The sequence below is a fragment of the Pagrus major genome, chromosome 19 (genome assembly GCF_040436345.1).
Source record: "Pagrus major chromosome 19, Pma_NU_1.0".
Classification (NCBI taxonomy): Eukaryota; Metazoa; Chordata; class Actinopteri; order Spariformes; family Sparidae; genus Pagrus; species Pagrus major.
In genome coordinates, this window is record NC_133233.1 from 28,341,702 (window position 1) to 28,361,042 (window position 19,341).

General features: G+C 40.1%; 1 protein-coding gene and 1 long non-coding RNA gene across 3 annotated transcripts; one reads left to right on the plus strand and one right to left on the minus strand.

Annotated features, from left to right (window-relative positions):
• The first annotated feature begins 457 nt into the window (after nucleotides 1-457).
• Nucleotides 458-2,925, plus strand: LOC141014587 (uncharacterized). The gene is made up of 2 exons (XR_012180502.1): nucleotides 458-582; nucleotides 1,615-2,925. It is a non-coding gene; the product is annotated as an uncharacterized lncRNA (long non-coding RNA).
• Nucleotides 2,926-3,622: 697 nt separating this feature from the next.
• LOC141014584 (regulator of MON1-CCZ1 complex-like) lies at nucleotides 3,623-16,443 on the minus strand. Of its 2 annotated transcripts, XR_012180501.1 has the most exons (22): nucleotides 16,253-16,443; nucleotides 15,791-15,867; nucleotides 15,135-15,219; nucleotides 14,882-14,938; nucleotides 14,684-14,770; nucleotides 13,004-13,144; nucleotides 12,613-12,716; nucleotides 12,074-12,163; nucleotides 11,707-11,812; nucleotides 11,038-11,146; nucleotides 10,908-10,952; nucleotides 10,756-10,809; nucleotides 10,549-10,677; nucleotides 10,087-10,193; nucleotides 9,651-9,770; nucleotides 8,978-9,055; nucleotides 8,725-8,829; nucleotides 7,052-7,120; nucleotides 6,889-6,976; nucleotides 6,538-6,675; nucleotides 4,878-5,444; nucleotides 3,623-4,774 (listed from the first exon to the last, which is right to left on the minus strand). XR_012180501.1 is itself a non-coding variant. In XM_073488437.1 (21 exons), the coding sequence occupies exons 1-21, from the start codon at nucleotides 16,349-16,351 to the stop codon at nucleotides 5,365-5,367; spliced, it is 1,968 nt and encodes a 655-aa protein (XP_073344538.1). In that variant the 5' UTR covers nucleotides 16,352-16,443; the 3' UTR covers nucleotides 3,623-5,364. The 2 variants fall into 2 exon arrangements, 1 of the variants encoding a protein (XP_073344538.1); XM_073488437.1 differs by having other exon boundaries at nucleotides 3,623-5,444.
• Nucleotides 16,444-19,341: the final 2,898 nt, after the last annotated feature.

Sequence of the window (19,341 nt, forward strand, 5' to 3'; positions counted from 1 at the left end):
CTCTGAAGTCCAACCCCTCCCATCTGAGAGAGCTGAAGCTGTACGACAACAACCTGAAGGATTCAGGAGTGAAGCTGCTGTGTGATTTTCTACAGAGTCCAAACTGTAGACTGGAGACTCTGAGGTCAGTTCACTGACTCTGTTACTGCTAACTAATATTTGAGTTTACATTCATACTAACTTACATCCATAAAGTTGTAAATCACCTTTGGTTCATATTTTTGTGTTTTTGCTCTAAATTTAGTCTTCAGACTTCTGTTTCTTAAACTAACTGTAGAAAATGTTCAGTTAGTTGTTAAAATAAATTGTTTCATTTAATCTGTTAACAGAAGAACCAAACTAACATTTGATTTACACACATTGGATTATAAATTGATTTTTATCTCCATCATTTATTCTTTATTCAGTTTGTGGGGCTGCAGTTTGTCAGAGATCAGCTGTGCTTCTCTGGGCCTCAGCTCTGAAGTCCAACCCCTCCCATCTGAGAGAGCTGGACCTGAGGAACAACAACCTGCAGGATTCAGGAGTGAAGCTGCTGTGTGATCTGCAGGAGAGTCCAGACTGTAGACTGGAGACTCTGAGGTCAGTAGAGGGTTGGAGTCAGTTCATGCTGGTTTCAGCAGTATTGTACTAAACACAGTATCAAAGTAAAGATCCAGTATTTCCTGCTTTCCTCAGTGAAGCTGTGAGAGGAGAACGGTGACAGGCTTCATGATTGGACAGAAAGACAGAGAGAGAGCAGTCAGCCAATCAGACGAGCCAGAAGCTTGTTGTGATCGTGTGTTTGAGTTGATGTGAAGACGACTGTTGCTGTTGTGTTCATGTCTACAGGAAATAAAGCTGGATCACAGCTGACAGCATCACAGGATGTATAGAGACAGTGTCCTCATTCATTAAACTTTCGGAGCATCAAATCTGATCTCAAAGTGTTTGTTCTCTCATTTCAACACTGAACAACTGATCAGTTCATCTTTGTCACAGCTCTCAGATCAGTCTGACTGAAGCCTGCAAATCACTGGCTCTTATTTCAGAGAACCATCATTACATTTAGTAACCATGTGGTCTGTATACGGACCAGAACCTCTGCTGAAGTCCACAAACCACAGCTGATGTTTTACTGTTCAGTGTAGGACCTTTAACGTTATATTTATATCTGCCCATGTGTCATTTGATTTGTCCAGATATTTTTATAACAGACTCCATATTTACATATTTGTCATGTGATGTTTCCAAAGTAGATGAAATATTTAAATGTGAGTGAGACTCTGGTTTTTAACAGCAGTAAATCATCATTAAAGTGAGCTGTGAATATCTGTGTTCCTGCAGTAATGATGCGTTCAGGGACTGTCAGCAGTTTATTTCCATTGTGTCCTTCAGTGAAACCTGCAGAGTAAACAGACTTGATGTCCAAAGTGTCTGCAGGTCTGTGAGCTTCACTCCAACACGTTAGCATGAGAGCTGAAAGGAAGCTGGCTACGCTACACAGCCGCTCCACTTGTGGTCTGAACAGGACTGAAGTCCTGCTGGTCTTTATATCACTGACTGACAGCTGATGGAGGGAGTCTCTGTAAACACTCATTTATCACTTTACTGTCTCTCTGCTTCTCTCATCAGCTGGTGGCCGTGATCTCTGTCAGAGTGGTGAGAATGGTGGAGGTGTTGAGAGGATCAGCTGTGTCCTGATGATCCAGAGAGGTTGAAGCAGCACCATCAGCTGGTGGGTGGAGAGGCTCTGACTGGGCCGTGTTACTGGGAGGTGGAGTGGAGAGGAGAGCTTCATCCAGCAGTGACTGACGGACCAATCACAACAAGTGGAGATGACTGTCAGTGCTGCAGTGTGAACTGCTCTGAGATCAGCTCCACTGTCACACACAATGTCCAGTCCAGCATCGTCCCTGTGTTCCTCTGGATGTGACAGAGTATCATCAGTGTATCTGGACTGCTCTGCTGCTGCTCTGTCCTTCTACACAGTCTCTGCAGACACACTGACGCTCCTCCACTCCTTCTGCTCCACACTCAGACACCTCCTCCACCTGGAACCTGGATCTTTATTCTTTTATTCACTCACATCTTCTCAACACAAAGAGCCTCAACAGCTGTTTGTCAACAACATTGTAGATGAACATTTAATTTAATTGGATATTTGTTTGTTGCTGTCAGTTGCAGCTCCACCATGTGGAACGATGGTGAATTGCAGTTTATTTCCACATTATATTTTAGAAGTTGATGTGAAAAAGCAGTTCTGGTTCTGACCACCAACACCAGAATTTTCTCACAGTTTAATAGAAAATTGTTTGAGAAGAAGAAAAGAAGTTTGGATTTAATCGGAGCTTCACTGACGTCTCCAAACTGAAACAGGATTCTGAGTCCAAACCCAAGTTTCACTGTTATCAGAGCAAGTTCTGTATCTGACGGCTGTAAAGTCTTTGTCGAGTGTATCCGACCACATTGTTGTGGCACAAAGTGACCTAAAGAATCCAGAGTCTGGTCATAACTGTGAATTTGTGGCCTTAAACAAACTTTAACTTTCACATTGTCATTTGATCCGTTGTTAAAAAAAGACATATTGATCAGAGTTACTTTTATTTGCTATAATATCTGTAGATTTAGTTGTAAAGTCAGTTCTGTCTTAAACTTTGCTCAAACACTGAACATCAGAACATTTTCACTTCCTGTAGACATGAAGTAAGAAACTTGTACTAACTGTTAGCTTGAGTGTCGTTATCAGTCATTAAGAAATATGAACATGAAGGTTTTATATTTAATCCCACGATTCAGATCTCATCTCATGTGATGTAAATCTCCTCCGTCTATATTATTATAAATGTTCTGCGTGTTTAAATGAAGTCCGTTTGTTGAATTACTTCTCTGGATTCAGTGTTTTTTATTTCTGACTTAGGAAGATTAAAGTTTTGCTCATTTTCATCAGCTTCTGGATTCTTTCTATAACAATATTTATTTGTAGGTGACAGAAACAATTACAAAAAACAAACTGAAGAAAGTCTTAGTCCTAAAATTAGGTCAATAAAATGTCCAAAGTATCAGAAATGATTTCTCAGTCCAGACAGTGAGGCGTCACTCTGCTCGGTGTTCTGTGTCCGCTGATCTGGACCTGGTTCAGAGAGACCATGTCGCTGTCTCGTTTAATGTTCATATGTTTGTGTTTGTTTTTATCACATATGTATTGTGCTTTTTATTTTTATAAAGAAAAACAGATTCTTTAAAAGACAAATCGCTAAAAATGAGCTGGATTTGATGTTTCCTCTTCGGGTCGACTGATATGTTTGTTGTTTGTTATTAGTAAACAAGTAGATAACTGATATTAATCTGCAGAAAAATAAACATCTTCATGTGAAAGTGGAGAATAACCAGTGATGGACTGTAACTACAATTTACACCAGTACTGTACTCGAGTACAATTCTGAGGTACTTTCCTTGAGTCGTTCCATTTCCTGCTACTTCCTCTCTACTTCCTCTCTACTTCCTCACCAGTTACTTAACAGATTCAGATCGTTCAGTGTTGACAGGCTCTTAACTGTGATGTGTAACCAATCAGAGTGCTGTGGGGGAGACATGGAGTGAGACCAGACTGGCGACTACAGACAGAACGCTGCATCAGAGGTAAAGTATCTCACTTTTAATTTGATTTATTTTATTGGCAGTTAGACACAAAAAACTCAGGAAGCATTCAACAGAAACATGCTGAATATCTGCCCTGACGATCGGTCGACCCAGAGTCCCCAGCTGTTGTCGTTCTGCCTGTAACCTTCATCTACAACACATCGATGTGTTGTTGAGCTCGGCAGCGTTGAAACCAGAAGCTTTGAGTGTGAATACTGTCGTCCAACCCAAATGATGATCTGTGGCCGGTTTCCTCCAGCTCTGATCTGTAAGTGAACTCATTATCTTCCAGTGTTTCATCTGAGTCAGTGTGGAAAAGACAATCTGCAAAATAATGCAGCAAAGTAGAGACGATGTTTAGTTTGTTGTTGAGCTGCAAACTGAGTGTGAAGCAGGAAACGTGCTTTCAGTTCTGTACACTTGGTAAATGCATCAGCTGTGAATGTTTAGTTTGCTAAATGTTGCTGAAGTGAAAAATAATGACTGATACAACCAAAATAAAATAAAAACAAATGGCTCAATAAACAAACGTCATTAAATTCAGCAAACATCGTACAAAACATGAAATTAAGGCATTAATGTGTGAATTGTGACAAATTGATATTTCTGTTTTAATTAACTTCTGTGTGTTTTTATCTTTGTATAAATTCTTCTATTTATTTACTTTCAGATTTGTTTTATCATTTAAATGATGAATTCATTCATTTTTTATTTGTTTAGTCATATTTACATCTTATGTGTATTATTTTTCAAAATGCAAAAGAAAACTCAAAATAAATAAAATAATAAATAAAATGACAAATAGGAAAGTAAAACAAAAACTAGAGGAATAAATACAAAAGGTAAATAACTACAGAAGCATTTAAAAACAAAAATTTGAATTTGTCACTTTTTCTAATAAATCAATGAAGTCCTACATTATTTTTAGTTTCATTTTAGGTGCATTTGATGACATTAATTTATCTATTGAGCTATTTATTTATTCTTGATTTCAGTTTTTAAGTATTGGACGTCACTCCAGACTCACTGGTGATGTGCTCAGTTTCACTCTGTGCTAAAAGCTGATAATTTACAAATACATGGTCACGTTTTTACAGAAACTGTTGAAAGAAATCCTACATTTTCATTTAAAAATATTTGTGACCACATTTCTCTGATTTATAAAGTCCTTTTGACCTCGAAACCCTGAACGTCCTAATGTCAAATTCTGGCACTAGCCCTTGAACGCAGCACAGAGCTGCAACGCTCACACACACCTGTAGTTTGATGTTTTATCAGCTGCACAGAAGGCCGTTTAAACACACACACACACACACACACACTATACTTTAATCTGTAGTTTGAACATATCTCTGTTGTTACTCACTTTAGTACACAATCATTAACTCTTTACAAAATAAACATTAGTTTCACTGTTAACTTCATTCATGTCATATGTACAAAATATTCTTCCAGGCGTCCCGACATCTTTACAGCCTCTGGCCCCGACTCACGTCAAGGAGAGCAGCCTGCAGAGACCTGGGTCAGGTGCTGACATGTTGCAGTGCAGCAGGAACCAGGAGGCAGAACAAACAGGATGACAGAAATGATGCAGACGGATACGAGTGTCCATTTAAACTGTAACCATCTGATCCCCGTGTTGGTTCGTCATCTCGTCAGGTCGTCTCCTGAACGTCCTGCGGGTCCAAACTGACGGAGACTCTGTCCAGCTGCACAGTCGGGGTGTGTTTTGGTCCCAGTGGTTCACACGGTGGACGGTTTCATCAGAGCCTGATCCCCGAACAGCTGCTTGAAGTGGACCACATGCTCCTCACAGTGCTCTCCTGGTGACACACACACAGACACACACACACACACACACACACACACACACACACACACACACACACACACACACACACACACACACACACACACACAGACGAAAAGTCAGCCACAAAGAGCTGAACGGTTGTTGAGCTTCTAAAAGATAATTTTATCAGAAAAACAACTGACATCATCATCACCAACCATCACCAGTCTGCACGTGTGGCTTTCTAATTCAGAAGCCTGAGAAATATAGATCCTCTAACGGTCTGGATCATATTTGTAAAGTCACATTTCATGTGTTTCTTTGCTGTCCAGCTGAAGTCAAACTGGATCAACCAAAGACTGATGTGTGTTTTCAGCCTGAATGAGACTTTTAACTTTCAGTTCCTGAGACTAGAAACTGAAAAATCTCTTAAAAGTTGGACACAAAACCAAAACGGTCGTCTGTAGAAGGGTGTTTGTGACGAACAAAAGGTTTGTTATTCTTTTAATAATTATATAATTATTATGTTAAACTTAATGATAGTAACATTTCTCATGATACTGTTACTGTATTTTTAAACTCTTGTTTTACATGTTGGATTTAAAACACTTTCTCACTTTGTTTTCAAAGCTGCTATATAAAATCATTATTATTATTATTAAATACTGTCGTTAGGATTTAAATCATCATTCAACTACATCATAAGAAAAATAAACTGTTTCTTAAAGTCAGTAAAAGTTTCCTTGATTTAGTTTAGTTCCATTTATTTTGAACATTTTAAAATCAAATCAAATGATAAATATTTCATCAAATCAGTCAATCAATGTTGAAAAAGGAGTAAGAAGTTAAAACTTGTGTCTGTTGTTATATTTTCTCCACAGACATTATTATTAAATAAACGCGGAGTAAGTGAGAAGGAAAGTTTCAGTAGTGAACTCACTTCTCACCTCATTAGTGAGAAGCAGCTGATTAAAGTGCCGGACGATATAAAGCAGCCTCGTGCTGAGCTGAGCAGTGAGTCAGGAGACGACTCCATGTTTCACGTGATGAAAACTTTGGTGGATCTGACTTGAGATGATTTCATGTCGGCTGTTTAACGTTCAGGTGTGTGTGTTTTCTCTCACCGGGGTTGAAGCTGGGACTTCCTCTCAGCCGCTGGTTTCTCTGCTGGAACGACCTGAACACGGTGTAGAACAACATCTGGTCTCCGGTCTGCTGCGCCGCGTCCAGAAACTTCCTGGCCGACACGTTGTCGTGGCCACCTGCTCGCCGTGACACCAGTGAGGGTTAGTTCACTTAAAGTCCGTCTGAATCCTTTATGTCTGTTAGAAGAGTTACTGCTGGCTGTGAAGCTTCATGGAGACTCGGTCCAGCTCCAGCTAACTGTTCTAAGAACTCAGCAGTACTGATCTCTAACGAGTCACAGTAAGAATATAAAGTCCATGAGATTGTAGACAAATTTAACATCAACGTACCGACACTGCGGATGAATCTGAGCGCGCCCAGAACCTGCTGCTTGGACAGCAGAACCTCCACGATCTCATCGTTGGCTGTGGACAGACGCTGAAAACACACAAAATCAAATTATTGCATTTGAATCAAGTGCTTGGTTATTTAATGTGTGTGAGTGTTTGCTACCTTCAGCATGTCCAGTGACAGCTGGTGGGCAGGAGGGTACGTGCTCTCCAGAGACAGAAGTAAACAGGCCTGAACACACAAACACAAACACAAAGGACGTTAACACAAACTGGACACAAAGCCTGGGTTCACAGTGTGACGACAAATGATGTCAATCATGACTTTATAAGTTTTTATTCCTTCAGATTATCTACAATGTTACAGCGTTCTGCTAAACGACTGAAGAAAAACAACCAAAGAAACATCAGATGTCTCCAGAAGCCCCAAGATCACAAGCTGATCTGAAGAGACGATCTTTACACCCTTTTTTAAAAGTATTTTTAGGCCTTTTTATTGAAAAGACAGCTGAGATATGACAGGAAACAGGATGAGAGAGTGGGGGGATGACATGCAGCAAACGGCCACAGGTCAGAATCTGAACACGGGTCACACGCTGTTCCAGCTGAGCTACTGGGCCCATCTACACCAAATCTTTACTGTAGCTGACAAGCTGAAAGTGGTAGAGCTCATCGTCTGAGGAGTGTGTGCACGACTTGAATCAAGTCTCCAGCTGCTTCAGGTGTTCAGCAGAACGCTGCAACTCTGTTTCACTGTGAAGCTCCAGAAATGTTCTGTGGACGACGAGACTTCACCTGACTTTATATCATCAGGAGGAGATGATGGCTGAGCCTGACTTTATATCATCAGGAGGAGATGATGGCTGAGCCTGACTTTATATCATCGGGAGGAGACGATGGCTGAGCCTGACTTTATATCATCGGGAGGAGACGATGGCTGAGCCTGACTTTATATCATCGGGAGGAGACGATGGCTGAGCCTGACTTTATATCATCGGGAGGAGACGATGGCTGAGCCTGACTTTATATCATCGGGAGGAGACGATGGCTGAGCCTGACTTTATATCATCGGGAGGAGACGATGGCTGAGCCTGACTTTATATCATCGGGAGGAGACGATGGCTGAGCCTGACTTTATATCATCGGGAGGAGACGATGGCTGAGCCTGACTTTATATCATCGGGAGGAGACGATGGCTGAGCCTGACTTTATATCATCGGGAGGAGACGATGGCTGAGCCTGACTTTATATCATCGGGAGGAGACGATGGCTGAGCCTGACTTTATATCATCAGCAGGAGACGATGACTGAGCCTGACTTTATATCATCAGGAGGAGATGATGGCTGAGCCTGACTTTATATCATCGGGAGGAGATGATGACTGAGCCTGACTTTATATCATCAGGAGGAGATGATGACTGAGCCTGACTTTATATCATCGGGAGGAGATGATGGCTGAGCCTGACTTTATATCATCAGGAGGAGATGATGACTGAGCCTGACTTTATATCATCGGGAGGAGATGATGGCTGAGCCTGACTTTATATCATCAGCAGGAGATGATGACTGAGCCTGACTTTATATCATCGGGAGGAGATGATGGCTGAGCCTGACTTTATATCATCAGCAGGAGATGATGACTGAGCCTGACTTTATATCATCAGGAGGAGATGATGGCTGAGTTTGACTTTCTGTTTGAACTGTTCCTTTAAAAAATCATTTGTATGATAGTTTGGTTCACAACGTCAACACTCCGTCTGTTGTTTGTTTGTTTCAGTAAATTTGAGGTGAATTGTCGTCTCATTTCAGCGAGAACAGCTTCAGGCGTGAACTCACCAGCGGTTTGGAGTCGCTGAGGACGTGATACTGCAGGAACTGGTGCAGCATGTAGAAGAGGTTGTGCTGCACCAACGTCTTGATCACCAGCTCGTACAGGTAATGCTGACAAACACAACCAAACACAGTGTGAGCAGCTGGGAGGGTAAAGTTTGTCCTGAGCTCACGATGACGTCATCAACATGAAAATCCTCAAGATCACAAGCAAAGATTTTCAGTGTGAGCAGTGAGGCGTCACTCTGCTCGGTTTTACCTGCACGGTGATCTGGAACTGGTTCAGAGAGCGGATGTACTCCATCAGCACCGCAATGATGAATTTATGAGAGACGCCCTGCAGAACACACAGAACCGTCAGGGTCGCAAACGTTCAGGACATTTGATGCATTGAGAGAAATAAATGTGGAGTCTTTCAGTCACATTTGTGCTAAAATGATTAAGATGATACTTTACTGTGTTCTTGGTAATGTTAAAGGTTTTAACACAACATGAATTAAACCAGTCCGCTCTATGGAAATGAATGATTCTGACAACCTTAGTGACATTTACAGTCTGTGATCAGTCTGTGATAAGTTAATTCATCTCGTTATTTTGGGATAACAAAGCTGGTTTTTCTCGTAAATCCAGAAAACAACATTAGTTATTCTGCGACATTCTGACATGAAGAACTTCTGGAGGAAAATAAAGATGTAAACTTCCTGTCATGGTGAAACAGCGTAAGCTGGGAGGCAAAGGTCGTCTTAACTTCACTACCACACAGCTTCTGACTGATCTAAACAAGCAGAGTCATTTTAACGTGGATCCTGGAGGATCTTCACAAAAAGCACAAGTTCTGAGAGAAAAAGACATTTTCAGATTCTTGAAAAGAGGAAATACTAAATGCAAACATGAATTGCCTTTTCTGTAAGTGTGTGTGTGTGTTTATGTACCTTCCTCTCTGTGAACGACGACAGGACGTGCGTGTACATGTCTGATTGGTCGATGACCGCCTGAGTTCTGACCGGACGCTTCTGGGCCGCGCTGCCCCGACTCGGACCGGACTCCATCGCCTACGAACGAACACGACAAACACAAACATTAAAGTGGACTCTGCAGTCGGCTCTCGTCCTGTCGTGGCTGGATTGTGTTTATAACGTACAAACGTTTACATCCTCTTGTGAAGAACACGAGTCGGCAGACTGAGTCAAACAATGAATCACTGAACCGAACTTCATGAATGTTTCTGTGACGAAGTAGTTTGTGTTCAGCTCATCCATCACAGAAACATGAGTCCAACACTGACGTGATGGACATCTCGACTGTAGAGCTTCACATTTGTTCTGCGATGAGTTAAAGTCTGTGGTGTTGAGAGATGACGTCACTCACCACAGTGTAGCTCTGCTCTGCCTCCAGGTATTCTTTATACACCTGGTTGAGTTTGTCGAACACAGTCGCCACGACGGGAAGACTCCCCTTCTCTCCGCCCTCCAGAACTGAGAACGAGACGGACAACTCGGCTTCATTTCACATTTCACAAGTCTTAATGTTTGTTTTTACGTCCTTACAGCGGCTACAACCTCTTCATCTTTTACTTTGTGTGGCTGTAGGCTGTTTTCTGATCAGATTTAACTTTTCTGATCCTGAATATAATACAGAGACTCCAACAGATCACCTGAAGAAGAGTTACTGAACACTGTGGTCACACGAGAAGCTTTGCTGTTGTAGTGAAGTTATCAGGCTCACACTGCCTCAGTTCAGTTCAGTTCTTTGATTCTCGTCTTGGTGCTTTGATAGTTTAATGTAACATCATTTATTTCATCACAGTCAGATAAAAAGGCGGCGACCTACTCTGTGAGCAGACGGACAGGATGACCATCTTGCAGTCTCTCCGTCGTAACAGGAAGTCCATCAGTTTGCCTTTGTCCTGCAGCAGGTTGACAGTTGGAGGCAACTTCACCTGCAGGTACCACAGGTAACCTGACACACAGAGAGACGTATTAATACGTATTCAAGGGCAGAATCTTGATGAAAGGTGAAAGTCTGTGTTTTCTGCACCTTCACTGGCGCTGATGATGATGTCGGGTTGGAAGACGCTCCAGGAGGAAGAGTCTGCAGCGACGGTTAAAGGTCAGTTTGAATGATTAAAAACTGCGGAAGTCAAACTTTCTAGTGAACGCAGGAAAACTTGTGTTGGTGTGAAAGGATACAGAGCTGACAGGGAGGTGGAGGCTGAGAGGGGACGACTGCTGGACCTGAGAGAAGAAGAAACACTCAGAGAAGAATGAACATAAACACAATGAATAACCCGACTGTGTGTGTCTGTGTGTCTGTGTGTACCTGACAGCGGTATCCTGTAGGGGTGTATGGACCGGGCAGGTAGGACCGGTTGGTGTGTGTTGACGGCGCAGTCTGGTTCCTTCAGCTTGATGTCGAAGATCAGAGACGTCTGACAGACAAACACAGAGTGAACAACAGCCGTGATACAGGAAGTATTCAGATCCTTTACTTCTGTAAATGTAGTAACTCCACCAGCAGCTGACTTCAGAAGTACAAGTACTCGTCAGGCTCGATGGCCCCTCAGAGTGTAGAGTGTATATTATTATCTCTGCTAACGAGGTGTTTTCACTGTGTGTCCGTTTGTCTGCAGCATCACACAAAATACTGAACAGATTTCCACTAAACTTGGACGGAGGACGAGTCTCGGCCCAGAACAGACCCATGAACTTCTGGTGTGGATCCAGATGAAGAGACGATCCAGGATTTCTTTCTTTCTCACTTGAATATTGTGAGATGGGACGTTTTTTCCACATTTACGTTGATTTTTCAGCTCATACAGTGGTGAAGTTTATGATACTACCATGTTTTGTTCATCGGGATAATCTTCACAGATAAAAAACACTTGCAGCTGACTGATCTCTCCAGCTCCTGCTGTTAAATACTTGTAGTATTGTAGATACTAGATAAAAAAGTAAATGCATTCAGTTATTTGCACCGCTGAGATCAAACCTGAGTGCTCTGGTGATGAACCACCACCAGGTTGTCCACGATGTTCAGAGCAAACTTCCCCGTCGTGTTCAGCTTCAACACGTGACTCTTCTTACACGCACCCTCCCTGAACACACACAGGGGAAACAGAGACAGCGTGGTCCGTCAGTTCACACACGAGACTTTCCCTCAGTGATACTGTGTCTGTTTAAAGGTGTCTACGTCCGTGTCCTGTGTTACAGAGACTGATGTTAGCATGCTAACCAGCTAGCCTCCTAACAGCACTGTGGTTTCAGCAGGAGATGTAAAAGCAGCCAGTTCACTACTGAGTCTAACAAGTCAACAAGATAAACTCACTAAATGTGAAGAAAGGAAATATTTTGTGTACCTTGGTAAGTGATACAGCACCACTTCTGCGCTGGGACTGTTGGCTGTCCTCGAGTGGTGCTTCAGGTACATCACAAACAGCTGACCGTAACTACAGAGAGACAAACAACCTCAACATTTGGACTGTAGGGGGCGACAGATGGCCTCAATCATCGGTCAACCCAGAATATTTGGTGATTACAAACATTCAGGAGACAATTAACAAGAACGGAGATGATGAAACAGGAAACGAGAGAGAAGCAGCTTTACACAACAAGAAAACCAACAATCAATAATCGTCTTTGGAAGAAATATTAAAATACAAATAAAGAAATCTATAAACAATAAGGAAATAAAACACTGAGGTATAAACGTGTAAAAACTTAAACGTAGATGATGTAAGTGTAAAATGTAAGTGGAACATCATTGAGACAAACATTAAAATTCTTGAACGACTGCGTCTGAGTCCGGTTCCTCCGCTTTACTAAAAAGCTGCTGTTTGGACCAAAACATCACAGATCTACAGAAAACCAATGAAAGGAGGACATGACAACAACTTACATGGTTGCCATGGCGATGTCTCTCTCCGACAGACTGAGTTTGGCGGGTTTGGGGACGACCGGCAGCTCGATCTCAAACTTGGACATCTTGGACATGGTCCCATTCTGAAACATAAAACATGAGCAACAGAACAGAAACTATTTAAAACATTAACCAACAAAAAACATCCAGAACGCTTTGTTTTCACATGCAGACGGCATTTTACACCTCAGCTGAAGATCTGTCTGCTCAGATCGGTTTCTTCTTTGCTGGATAAAGATTTGTCAGACTAACACTAAATCTAAATACGTAGCCCAGCTGTGCGCGGAGAATATCACCTCTTACAAAATCACAAACAGACACTAGGAAATATGAAATGAAATCGATGTGGAGGTGCTGTGTGTCTCCTCACCCTGAAGGCGAAGGGCTGCAGGATGTTCCCCTGCACGGTGGTGGACAGCAGGATGACGGACGTCTCGGGACAGTACTGGTACCAGTTCACATTGATGCTCTGACTCTTCAACAGCTTCAGACTGCGCTTGTCTGGAAACACCTGAACAGAGACGTCACACACTGTAACTGAACCATCGACCTGATGTTCAGCCGGTTACACCCGGTATTAAAATGTGATCTGTGTCCGGACACGTTATCCACAGAAGGAAAGTGTAAACGCTTCAGATCTGAACATAATCTCAACAACGTGCTGGCATCTGTACACATCACATATAGATGTTTGTTTTAAGATAATTAAATTACAGGTTAAAGAGAAGACAATAATGAAAATATGTCTGTTCTGTGGCATGAAAAAGATGCGTTATTCAACAGAAATGCAGAAAAATTAAAACAATACAGGTTTAATGAACAGAAATAACTGAGTGACTCATTAACAAAGCAGCGACACAACGTGTTTTATACACAGACAGGAACAACTTCTTCACAGCTGCCCGATTAATCAGAGGAAGACATTTTATTTTCTGGTGAGTCTGATCGTAACTTTTTATCTCTTCTGTGTTAAAGACTTGAGGACAGGTGGGAGAAACGTTTTAACAGGATAATCTTTCTTAGTTGCTTAATTAATTTTCCATCCATGAAAAAAACAGAAAAAAAAAAGATTTTTTCCAGGATAATTTTTTTCATGTGTGAAACAAAAACCGTGAAAACAAATTTTTAAATAAAACATTTTTTCTAAATTAATTTATTTTTTCAGTTTCACACATGAAAAGAAATCAATATTTTTTTTCTCGGAAATTTTCCTCCTAGAAAAAAGGAATTCTGAAAAAAGTCTGAATTTTTTTCTAGAAACTTTTTTCCAGATGTTTTTCCTCCTGGAAAATAAAAATCTTTTTTCTAAATGTTTTTTTTTCACTCATTTCTAGTTTCACACACGAGACAATTCTGAGGAGAATTTTTTTTTTTTCTACATTTTTTTTCCTCCTAGAGAAAAAAAAAATCAGATTTTTTAGGGAAACAAATCTGAATTTTTTTTTGCTCTCCTCATCCTTATTTTGTAGATTTTTGCCAAAAAATTTCTTTTAGAAAATTAACATCAGATTTTATTCTTTCTAGGATGAAAAACATCCAGAATGTGTGAAACTGGAGCTGAGTGGAAAGAATAATTCTGATAGGGGAAAAACATCTACAGGTTCTAGTAAACTCTCAATTTTCTTCTTTTCTAGATGTTTTTCCTCCCATCAGAACTTTTTCACTCAGTTTCACACATTAAAGGAAATCTGGAAAAAATAAATCTTGCTTTTTTCCCCCTAGATTTTCTTTTCATGTGTGAAAAAATGAAGGAACAGTTCTCAAATCATAAACACAGGAGAGGAAACTAATTCAGATCAGACTTGGATCACCAGAAGTACAAAACATGTCTTCACTTGCCTCTCAGGGGTTTCAAATACTGAAAAATCTCACATGAAACCAGCAGCTGGAGAATCTAACTTCACCTTTTAAACTAAAACAGCTCTAAAAGTCTGTATTTTAGAGCACAAAACTGCCAGTAAACAAGAAACAGACTCCTGGCCTCCAGTTAAACCCTCTCAGCCTCACGGGTCTAAATCTCTGACTGAGGGAGAGATGTTGGATTTATTACCTGGTAGAACTCGATTCCCTGATCGGTGATGAAGACGATCTCATTCCAGTTTGTCCAACAGAAACCCAAAACATTTGCGTTCTTAGTCTGCGGGATGAGACCAACACACAAGAACAGTTTATTTACGTGACACACAACAACCACCAGGGAAAAGCAGAGGAGAGGTTTCAAAATAAAAGAAAAGATTAGGTAGCATACTTTGCATTCCTGGGTGAACTCTGTGTGCGGATAGTCGGGGATGAAGTTGATCAAATCCTGCAGACGAGATAAAATAACCAGTTTTTCCCTCAGAGCTGCAGCGGTGACCACGTGGCTGCATGATGTATAAAAACTGCTGCCTTTGAATTTAAAGAACTTATTCTTCGATTACTTCGTTTTAAAGCTCTCGAGGCGTCAACTTAGTTGAAGGAATATAAAGAAAACTGGACATGTGGTGGAGGTTGAAACTCACCACAGACTTTAAAGTTCGCTGAACTGCCAGGATCTTATTTCCGATGGAGAACTTGATGCACTTCACTTCTCCTTTATCGTCCATTCTGTGGAGGAAATGCACACATAACATTACATAACATGATTAATGGTTACTGACTTTCTCCACGGGGACAAAGAAGTCGCCTATACTGGTTACTGTTTAGTGTATTTGTAAAATGTGACATGTTTAGATCAATAAAATGTTTCTTCTGTCATAAATTGAGTGTAAATGGTGAAATCAGTGTAAACAGTGTGTTCAAACAGCTGCTAAATGTTGGCAGGTCAGACTTTAGCACTTTAGACACAGAAGCAGACAGGCTGGTGCAGCCATGCTGCCACAAACTGACACTTTTTACAAGGAAACACACAACTTACTGTTTTCATTTAATGCTGAATTTACAAGAAGGAGACAATGATTCAGAATTTGTTGCAGCTGTTTCACAAAGTTTGTTAAGTTTCTCCTTAATCGTCAACTTCTAAAATTGTGCAATTTGTTAAGGGAGTCTGGTGATGTTGTGGTTACTAGTTGGCTCAGTTGGAACAGACGGTGCGTTCACAAACATCTGCAGGTTAAGAGAGAGAGAGAGACCAGACAGTTGGCTGATCATCCGGATATTCCTGCACACGCTGATGTACCTGAAGGCAACACTGCTCTTGTCATCTGGGCCTTTGACCACCACCCCTGTGGCTCCACCTGAACGCACCGCAAACACCTGTGTAGAAATCCACAACTTTAGATCAATATATTGATTACATGCAGACAAAGTGTGATGTATGATGTATTTTGGAGACAAGTTTGTGTCGTTTGCATCCAACTAAAGTAATAAAGTACCTGACGGTGAGTTGCTGCTTCTGTTTACTTCTTCTCTGATCAAACTCTGCGTCATTTTGTTGGTTAATTTGATTAAAAATGCAGCATTTTACCGAGTTTAAGTTGTCGGACAGCTAATTATGTTCAACCTGAAGTCTCCTTAAATAATGAAACGTCACGTTAAGTGTTAAAATCTACAGAAAGTGAAGTGAAACTCGTGATTCAGCTTTAGCTGTCAGTGAGCCAGCTGTTAGCCACATCAATGCTAAGCTAACAGATTAGCTCACCTGCTTGTTCGCCTCGTCGAAGAAGACGTTGTTGACGCTGGAGGCGTTTTCAAACTGGACCGGGTTCTCGCACAGCTCCAGGTAATGTTCCTCACTCATCCTCACACTCGGTCCGGACACTTGGTTCCGCTTCGGCTTCACTGAGCGGCGGCGCAGGAAGAGTCAGCTCAGCGGGCGGCCATCACACTTCCGGGGACGCTCTTCAGAATAAAAGCGAAATATATATATATTTTTTTTAATTATCTGATTATATTTCCTCATTACTACGGAGGACTGATACTGCCAACATCAAATATAAATGAATAAATATGTCTGAAATAATAAATGATACGTAAAATAAATGTTGGTATTAATGTATGAAATGTGACATTATCTGTTGTTTCTGTTGTACTTTGCTCTGTGTGTGTACCTTTGTATACATTTAAATAATGTATTTACTTTTGCTTTTATTAAACCATTTTAAGGCATTTATTATTTTTTGTGCTTTGTCTCCATGTTATTCTCATGTTTCCTGTCTGATTTACTGCATCACTCTTCAAAACAATCAAACAATGAACAATAATAAAAATATATATATATTCTCTTTTTTTTACTGGTTTCTTTCATATGAAAGCGGTTTAAAATGAATACTTCACCAGCAGCAGCTCATTTTCATGTTGAACAAGATTTAAGTTTGGTTCATACTTACGGAGAATGCTTTTATTCTGAAGGAGTCTAGTCGGAAGTCTTCTTGTTTTTTCAGCTGAGAGTCACATGACAGTCTGACGTCACGTGCTCGGAGATAAACAGAGAAGCAGGAAGTGAACCAAAGAGTTGGTGCTGCAAACAAACCTTCCAGTGTTTGACTCATGATGAACATTTATATTTTATATTAAAACAGTAAATAAAAACACAAACAAGAGTTTTTTAATCTTCAGCCTTTATTGTCTCCACTGGTCTGCAGACCGAGTCACACACACACATCTCATCAGAATAAATCCACCTTAAATTCAACATCATGTGAAGAGAAACCTTCATGTTTTATCCATGAAGATGAAAATCACACAACCTACGACGACGTCCCGCAGCACGTCACACTAACAGCTACCTGATCATCGTTTCCACTGCAAATCAATTTTTTTTCTCCAGTTTTTCCTCCTAGAAAAAAAAATCTGAATTTCTTTTCAAGATGTTTTTCCTCCTATCAGAAAATTGTTTTCCACTCAGTACGAGTTTCACACATGAAAAGGAAATCTATAATATTTTTATTTTTCTAGGATGAAGATCTGAAAAAAAATTCAGATTTCGTTTTTTAGATTTCCTTTTTTTTTAAAATCTGATTTTTTTTTTATTCAGATTTTTTTCCTAAAAATTCTGACTTTATTTTCCTAGGAGGAAAAAAAAATTTCACATTTGTTTTGTTTTTATAGATTTCCTTTTCATGTGTGAAACTGGTACTGAGTGGGGAAACAATCTAATAGGAGGAAAACATCTTCTAGAAGTTAAATGATTCAGATTTTTTTCTTAAAAATTCAGATTTTTTTCCCAAAATTCAGATTTTTTCCCCTAGAAATTCTGATATTTTTGTGTGAAACTGTTGCTGGGTGGGGAAACAATCTGGTAGGAGGAAAGACATCTAGAAGGAAAAGAATTCAGATGTTTTTCCCTTAAAATTCAGATTTTTTTTTTCAAAAAATTTGGCAAAAAAGATTGGAGATTGGAGCTACCAGGGAACGAGTTTCAACACTTAGAGGAACAGCAACTCTACGGAGCCTCCTCCCCTTTTCCTCAAAAAGTGTGCACTTTTAAGTGCGTACTTTTACATGTGTACTTTTTTAAAGTATGCACTTTTTTAAAGTGTGTACTTTTCCTCTAAAAAACTCCAAAAAACAATTGCACCAGGGAACGAGTTGCACCAGGGAACGAGTTGCACCAGGGAACACTTAGAGGAACAGCAAAGTCTAATTTTCTTTTTTTTTATAGATTTCCTTTTCATGTGTGAAACTGGTACTGAGTGGGGAAACAATCTAATAGGAGGAAAAACATCTTCTAGAAGTTAAATGATTCAGATTTTTTTCTTAAGAATTCAGATTTTTTCCTAAAAATTCAGATTTTTTTTCCCAAAAAAATTCAGATTTTTTCCTAAAACTTCTGACTTTTTTTTTCCTAGGAGGAAAAAAAATCTGGAAAAATTTTCACATTTGTTTTGTTTTTATAGATTTCCTTTTCATGTGTGAAACTGGTACTGAGTGGGGAAACAATCTGATAGGAGGAAAACATCTTCTAGAAGTTAAATGATTCAGATTTTTTTCCCTAGAAATTCTGATATTTTTATGTGAAACTGTTGCTGGGTGGGGAAACAATCTGGTAGGAGGAAAGACATCTAGAAGAAAAAGAATTCAGATGTTTTTCCCTTAAAATTCAGATTTTTTTTCAAAAAAATTGGCAAAAAAGATTGGAGATTGGAGCTACCAGGGAACGAGTTTCAACACTTAGAGGAACAGCAACTCTACGGAGCCTACTCCCCTTTTCCTCAAAAAAGTGCACACTTTTTAAAGTGCGTACTTTTAAGTGCACACTTTTAAGCGCACACTTTTAAGTGCACCCTTTTTTAAAGTATGCACTTTTTTACAGTGTGTACTTTTTCCTCTAAAAAACTCCAAAAAACAATTGCACCAGGGAACGAGTTGCACCAGGGAACACTTAGAGGAACAGCAAAGTCTAATTTTCTTTTTTTTATAGATTTCCTTTTTATGTGTGAAACTGGTACTGAGTGGGGAAACAATCTAATAGGAGGAAAACATCTTCTAGAAGTTAAATGATTCAGATTTTTTTCTTAAAAATTCAGATTTTTTTCCAAAAATTGCAGATTTTTTCCTAAAACTTCTGACTTTTTTCTAAAACTTCTGACTTTTTTTTTCCTAGGGGGAAAAAAATCTGGAAAAATTTTCACATTTGTTTTGTTTTTATAGATTTCCTTTTCATGTTTTTTTTCAAAAAATTTGGCAAAAAAGATTGGAGATTGGAGCTGCCAGGGAACGAGTTTCAACACTTAGAGGAACAGCAACTCTACGGAGCCTACTCCCCTTTTTCTCAAAAAAATGTGTACT

Excerpts from the sequence above, each read along its gene's own strand:
- LOC141014584 (XM_073488437.1), bottom strand. The coding sequence starts at position 16,351 with ATGAGTGAGGAACATTACCTGGAGCTGTGCGAGAACCCGGTCCAGTTT. Across the intron at positions 14,771-14,881 it reads AGTTCACCCAGGAATGCAAA|ACTAAGAACGCAAATGTTTT; the intron begins GTATGCTACCTA and ends CTCATCCCGCAG. Across the intron at positions 9,056-9,650 it reads CGTCGTTCACAGAGAGGAAG|GGCGTCTCTCATAAATTCAT; the intron begins GTACATAAACAC and ends TGTGTTCTGCAG.